Raw genomic sequence first — 7,439 nt, 5'->3', positions numbered from 1 at the left:
AGGTTTGGAGACAACCCGAATCCCTATTTCTGCATAACAATTAATTGATGGTTCCAGGAAAGCAAGCAAACAAAGAATCTTACTCTTTGAAGTGAGAGCTGCCTGTCTGCATTGATGGTAGGGTGCAGTTGTTGCTAGGGAGCCTTATTCCTCTGCCCCTTGAGCATCTCAGTGAAGCCACTCCCACAACCCTTTGAAATGTTGCCATGGTGTCAACAAACTCTTCTTCCTAGTCCAACAAGCACCTGTTTCCTGCCAAGACTCTGACTGAGAAAACCCAAAACCGGTGAGTTGAGTTGGAAAACCTTTTTGCCTGTCTGTCTGGGCTGGGGGCATACTGCCTGGCTGTTTTCCCAGGTTCCCAAGTCATTAATCCGCTGAGTCATGGCTTCAGCCTTGGTGGTCTGTTTCCATGCACTTGGCTCCAGCTTCTGTTCGAGGCTGCATGAGAAAATGCTAGCAACATACCCAAGTAAAGAAGGTTCAAGGCCAAGTTTCTCAGGGTCACCACATTAAAGTATCTTAGTGTACTTTTGCAAAACTATTGGTACGGGAGCAGTGATCCTTTCAAGTCAGTCTTTGTACCTGTATTTCAACACCATCATTACTGTTGCTTAGCTTTTTCGCTTATGGGTCACAGCATCCCCTAAACTCTAAGGAGTTTCATACCGCGATTGCCAAAGCAAACAAGTAGGGCTAATGGTTCCCTCGTGATCATTGACTCAAGAAGTTGAGAGACCATATATATTATACAGTATTCTCACGGTGTTTTTCACGGTGTCGGGATGGTGCCAATAGTAAGCCTGAAGCCCGCGGGCCGCAGCTGCTGGGACGAGCCGCTGGGTATCTCCGTGCACGGCCTGGCCCCCGAGCAGCCCGTCACGCTGCGCGCGGCCCTGCGAGACGAGAAAGGCGCGCTCTTCCGCGCCCACGCGCGCTACCGCGCCGACGACCACGGCGGCCTGGACCTGGCGCGCGCGCCCGCGCTGGGCGGCAGCTTCGCCGGGATCGAGCCCATGGGGCTGCTCTGGGCCCTGGAGCCCGAACGGCCATTCTGGCGCCTGATCAAGCGCGACGTGCGGACGCCCTTCGTGGTGGAGCTGGAGGTGCTGGACGGCCACGAGCCCGACGGCGGGCGGCTGCTGGCGCGCGCGGTGCACGAGCGTCACTTCATGGCTCCCGGGGTGCGGCGCGTGCCCGTGCGCGAGGGCCGTGTGCGCGCCACGCTCTTCCTGCCTCCAGGTGAGCAGCCCTCCCTCCTGGGCTGGAAGCCCGGGATGCTTCAGGGGTGCAGCCCTTGGGCCCCTTCTTCCCTGTCTCCCGCACTCTTCACTGGTCCCTTGGAGGTCAGTGGCCCCTGGAAAAGTCTTTCTGACTTGGGGTCATGTCTGGGAGAGCCCTGAACTGAAGGTCAGCTCAGGAGTAGCATCTGAATTTTCTTAGGCAAGCTCAGCAGAGCTGGCAAAGCCCTGTGAACTAGAAATCTTCTCAGTAATAGTAAGACCAGCAGGTGGTTGTGCATGGGTTCACATTTAGCATCTGCTACTCTAGAACAATCCTTCAGGCAAGGTGGTCCAGCGCAAGCACAGGGGAACTTTCTAACTTGCTGGACCTGAGTGCCACTCTGAGTCCAGAATCTGAAAGAGTGGGTGTGGAGGGCTATGGAGTTTTGTTTCTTGGGTGACTCTGAATTAACTTTTTCCCACGATAAAAGAGCCACATCTTCGAGGGGACTCACAGCTGGATGACTCACAAAGTGATGTTCTAGGGGATTTGGCCAGTGATGTCCATGACACTTTGAATGGTTGAAATGCTGATAATAAGCAGTTTAATAGATTTTTGACATCACAATACTTTAGAAGTGCAATTAATCAGCCCTTTTAATTGCAGACACACTAAAAACAATTCTGTATGGTTTAGGTAAGAAGGAAATGTCCTTGGAGGTCACTGATTTAGAAATACAATGGAACAGGCATTGGGATATTGGCATCAGAAAACTGAGAGGATCCTAGGGACGTCCCAGCACCCAGTCAGCAGCTGACATCTATAAGGAAGGACACTCAGAGCTGCTGTGGACTCAATGCAAATGCACTTGAGCTGAGTAAATAGTAAACCGCCTCTCCCTCTTGTGTCTTTCTTTCTAAGGAAATGGACCCTTTCCTGGGATCATAGACCTTTTTGGAGGTGGAGGTGGCCTTCCGGAGTATCGGGCTAGTCTGCTGGCTGGGAAGGGCTTTGCAGTCATGGCTCTGGCTTATTATAACTACGATGACCTCCCCAAGGACATGGACATTACCCACCTGGAATACTTTGAGGAAGCTGTGAACTACCTGCTCAGTCACCCTCAGGTTGGCTGTTACTTTCATCTTTTGGTTTAGAAATATCCACCCGCCAAGGCAGGATTTTCAACCTAGTAGCTGAAGTGCAGAGATACAATCAAATATCTAGATCGTTTTTTTTAATTGTTCATATTTTTATTTTACTCATAAGGTTTCTCTAAGCAAGAGTCTTTTCATATCATCAAAAGGTAATGGGACATTGGAGGTTTTACCCCATGATTTGCATTTAAATAATCATTGTCCATTTTGGGTTCTTCCATGTATTCTAAAGGAACGAGAAGTCTTGAAGGCTTTACCACACTGCTGACATTCATAGGGTTTCTCTCCAGTATGAATTCGTTCATGTATTCAAAAGGAACTAGAACAACTAAAAGCCTTACCACACTTTTCACACATATGGTTTCTCTCCAGTATGAGTCCTTGCATGCATTGGAAAAGAACTAGAACAGCTGAAGGCTTTCCCACATTCTTTACATTTGTAAGGCCTATTTCCAGTGTGCATGATCATGTGTCTTTGAAAGCTTGGAAGGGAAATGAAGGCTTTCCCACATTCCTTACAATCATAAGGTTTTTCTCCAGTATGAATTCTTTCATGTTTGTGAAAGGAACTGAGAAAACTAAAGGCTTTCCCACATTTTCTACAAGTACACGGTTTTTCTCCAGTGTGAATCTTTTCATGGCTTCGAAAAGAGGTGGGGCAACTGAGAGCTTTCCCACACTGTTTACATTGATAAGTTTTTTCTCCAGTGTATTTGAAAAGTTTGGTAATATCTGAAAGCTTTTCCACATTGTTTGCATTCATAGGGTTTTTCTCCAGAGTGCATTCATTCATGGTTTCTAAATGAACTGGGATGACTGAAAGTCTTACCACATTCTTAACATTTATAAGGTTTTTCACCTGTGTGCACCCTCATATGTCCTCGATAGGTGGTGTGATAAATGAAGGATTTCCCACATTCCCTACACTCACAGGGTTGCTCTCCAGTGTGCGTTCTCTCATGTATCAGAAAGAAACTAGGCCAACTGAAGGCTTTTCCACATTGCTTACATTCATATGACATTTCTCCATATTTGTGATTCTCACACTGTTTGTGCTGAGTATGAGATTTCATGTGCCTTTTAAGAGATGAATGACACATGCAAACTTTTCTGCACACACTGCATTCACAGGGCTCTACTCCAGGAAGAATTTTCTTGTTCTGTTTAAGAACTTGAATGTGGATGAAGGTTTCCCTACATGGACCTGCAGGGAGAGCTCGTGCTTTAACCTAGATAGTTTTTATTGTTTTTAAAAGTTTTTAGGCACATGAGTATTTGCCTGCATGCTTGTTTGTGCACCAATATTTAGTCTTTCCCAAAGTCAAAAAAGAAAGTAAAATTTTAAATTAGGTGAGGCATACATTTGGTTGGCAATCCAATGATGAACACACACACACACAAACACAATAGCCTGGTATCATAGTTGGCCCCAAAAGAGGGCTACCTAGGATATGGGCACAGTCAGCATTAAGATCAGTGTAGGCCGAGGTAAACCACTGGGGTCCCTTAGAAGCATTATTGCTTTGCTTGCCTGTGTCTCCAGTCCCAGGTTTTGTTCTAAATGACTCATAGCTATGCATCCCCTGCAATAGGACCTCCATTAACTGATAAACATCATTCACTTGGCAAACAAGAGAGGAGTTAGAGCTACAAGGGAGGAAGACAAAATCAGGTCCATATAACTTTAGAGTGTAGTGTGGGGCAAGGTGGGGCTGGCTGTGGAAAAAAAGAAAGTCACATTCAGGGTGAACATGAAAACCAAGAGGCCATGCATGAAGACCAGGAGAAGTGAGAGTTGATGGGAGGAGTCTCATTTTGCAAGGGTTGAAAGCCTACTATTAGTGCAGCAGGGTTCCCTCTGGGAGCTTGTCCTACTGTTAGACCCCCGAAAACTCAAGTATCCGGGGTCTCAGGCCAGGTTCGCGGTCACCCCAATCACCAGGCGGATTCGAGAGCTTGCTGCAAACTGCACGAGGCTTTATTGTAATTTAACGAACTAACCCCATGTTAGCTCGGGTCTTTCACCCACCCGCCATGGCAGACGGCTAGAAAAAGACGGCTCCTAAGGTCTCCCCAAAGATCTTATAGGGCAGCGTAAGGGGAGTGTCTAGGGGTACGCACAGGCTCATGATTGGTGTGCCTCCAGGCTTGGAGGGCTTGCCCTGTGTTGATTGGTCAACTTGTTGTTATGGCTCATAGGCCCTCCCAGGGTGGTTGCTATGCTCTCTACGTCATTGTCGTGCGCTTGTCCGTAAAGCACACCCAGGGTCGTAAAGCATAATGCCACCAGCTAACTTCCGATTGGCTCCTTGTCATGAGACAGGCATCTGACTTTCTAGTGAGTAACTTCTGATGGGTTCCTTGTCACGAGACAGGCATCTGACCTCTACGTGACCAAGGCAGGTTTATGGCAAGCACATGTTCGGCTGTAATGGCTGCCAAAAGGGAAGCCGGTTCCTTCACTACCAATTAAGGTTTTGTGAACCTTTCAGTGAAAGCCTAGTTACTGCTCCCACATAGACCCATTGCACAACTCAGAAATTAGGAAATTGTGTGACTTCAGTAACCCTGCCCCAACTCTCCAAAGCCTGTCAATGGTTTTGAATAAAAACATTTCTTCCAAGTCTCATTCCCCTAGACACTCTTTTTAAAAACATAATTTTTGATTTGAATAAGAAATTCTTTTGTTTGAAGCATCTTCTTCTTCCTCAGTACCTACACATGCATTTTGAACTCTTATTCATAAACGGAATCTTCCCTCACTTACTATGATGTTTATTGGATGAACGTGAACCCCTGTGAATGCAGTGCCCACCACTGTAAAGCATCACAGATAAAGAAGAAAACATATTCTTGCCCTGCCCACATACTTCCTTAGACACATTCATGCTTTAAGATGTACCTGTTATTTCTCATTTGAACTTCATGTAGACCGTGGTGTTGTGCAATATTCATTTACACTATGTGAAGATGTGTCGCTGTGGTTGGTTTAATAAAAACCTGAATGGCCAATAGCTAGGCAGGAAGAGATTAGGCAGGACCTCTGGGGGCAGAGAGGACTCTGGGGAGAAGAAAGACAGAAGAGCCAGCCAGGCAAAGAGGAAGCAGGATGGGCAGTGCAGAGTAAAGGCAACCGAGCCATGTAAAAGAATGTAGATTAAAAGATATAGCTTAATTTAGGTTATAAGAACTAGTTAGGAACAAGTCTAAACTATGACTGAGCATTTATAATTAATAAGAAGTCTGTGTGGTTATTTGAGAGATAGCAGGCAGGACAGAGAAAGACTTGGAGTTGAGTCTCAAAACTAAGGACATTGATTTGAAGAGACCTAATCACCTTGCAAAAGCCAAGTAGGGCAGAGTGAGATTCAGGCTCAGGACTGCTTTGCATTCATAGATTAGCATCACTAAATGTCCTACCAACTAAATGCACTCATGCCCTTTCTTTTCTCTGTCTCTTTCTTAGGTCAAGGGACCAGGGATTGGCCTTCTAGGGATTTCCAGAGGCGGTGAACTCTGCCTCTCCATGGCCTCTTTCCTGAAAGGCATCACGGCCGCTGTCATCATCAATGGCTCTGCAACCAACATTGTTGGGAAATTGTGCTACAAGGATGAGACCCTGCCCCCTTTGAGAGTAAATGCAGATCGAATCAGGGTGACCAAAGATGGCCTTTCAGATATTTCTGATGTCCTGAGTTGGCCTATAGAAGGACCTGAACAAAAGAGCATCATCCCCGTGGAAAGGTCAGACACCACCTTCCTGTTGCTTGTAGGTCAGGATGATCGCAACTGGAAGAGTGAGTTCTATGCCAATGAGATCTTTAAACGCTTAGAGGCCCATGGGAAGGGGAAGCCCCAGATCATCTACTACCCAGAAACGGGGCACTATATTGAGCCCCCTTACTTCCCACTGTGCAAGGCTTCCCTACACACCTATTTTGGAATGCCTGTCGTCTTTGGGGGAGAGCCCAGGGCTCATGCCATGGCCCAGGTGGATGCGTGGCAGAAACTCCAGACTTTTTTCCGCAAACATTTGAATGGTGAAGTGAGGACAAACCCAGCAAAACTGTAATTTTCTTTGAGTAGTGACATTTCTGATGCTGATCGATCCTGAGAATGGCCGCCACTATATTATATATATATATATATATATATATATATATATATATGTATATATATTCTCCTTTTAATAACAACTTGAGGTTCCCCCCCGCCAAAGAAAAAAAGTTTTACAGATTGTCTTCCTCATTAGTTTGAGGACACAGTGGTTCCTACTTTCTTATGGTGCCAGGGATTGAGCCCAGCGCATGGTAGGCTTGCACTGTGTCAGCAAGCTATCCCACTGTACCTTAGAGGGCAGCAATTTTAAAGAAACTTGAGAGGTTGAGAAGCATATCTTCTCCCTGGCACAGCATGCAACTGACAACTCCAGTTCTAGTAGGAGAAGCCAATGACATGGGCAAACAGTGCATGCTGCACCATGCAGGCCAATAACTATTTGCTGAACAACTTAAATATATCTTTACTGTACAAGAAAGACTATGCAGTGTCCCCTCGTGTATGGGGGTCCACATTGCATATTCTACCACCCAGGATTGAACTTATTTGAAAACAGCACTACATCTGTGTTGAACATACAGGGGCCTTTTCCGGTCATTCATTATTCCTTAAGTTTATGCAATAGTATGGGAGCTATTTGTACCATGTTTGTTTTACACTTAGGGATGCAAGTACCCTGGACTTGGTCTTATGTTTTAAAGATGATTTTCAGATTACATGCTAGGTGCACACCATCTTATACCAAGTGCATGAATCATTGCAGCTTTGAGGTCCAGGTACCAATCCCCAATGAATGTCAGTAAATGACATTATACCATCAGCTTTGAGTTTCTCTACTTAAAACAAAGTCATAACACTTTTGTTACAAACTATCTGCTATTTAGATATAAAACTGATAAAGTATTTACAGTAGAATCTAGTTTTGTGATATCTTTTCCAATTAATAATGATTCTTCAAGCAAAGAAATTATATTTGGGTTCCTGTTACTGTCCCGCGCGCTC

At 45.6% G+C, this 7,439-nt stretch overlaps 1 protein-coding gene across 2 annotated transcripts; it reads left to right on the top strand.

Moving 5' to 3' along the window:
* The first annotated feature begins 785 nt into the window (after nt 1-785).
* On the top strand, nt 786-6,450 carry LOC118238884 (acyl-coenzyme A thioesterase 5-like). Of its 2 annotated transcripts, XM_035445573.1 has the most exons (4): nt 786-1,242; nt 2,146-2,348; nt 5,845-6,033; nt 6,152-6,211. In XM_035445573.1, exons 1-4 carry the CDS (start codon nt 786-788, stop codon nt 6,209-6,211), a joined length of 909 nt encoding a protein of 302 aa, XP_035301464.1. The 2 variants fall into 2 exon arrangements, with proteins under 2 accessions (XP_035301464.1, XP_035301463.1); XM_035445572.1 differs by having other exon boundaries at nt 5,845-6,450.
* The last annotated feature ends 989 nt before the right edge of the window (nt 6,451-7,439 follow it).

Source organism: Cricetulus griseus, chromosome 5, assembly GCF_003668045.3.
Source record: "Cricetulus griseus strain 17A/GY chromosome 5, alternate assembly CriGri-PICRH-1.0, whole genome shotgun sequence".
In the NCBI taxonomy this organism is placed as follows: domain Eukaryota; kingdom Metazoa; phylum Chordata; class Mammalia; order Rodentia; family Cricetidae; genus Cricetulus; species Cricetulus griseus.
Note: the sequence above shows the minus strand (reverse complement) of the source record. Positions and strands in the feature narration are given on the sequence as shown.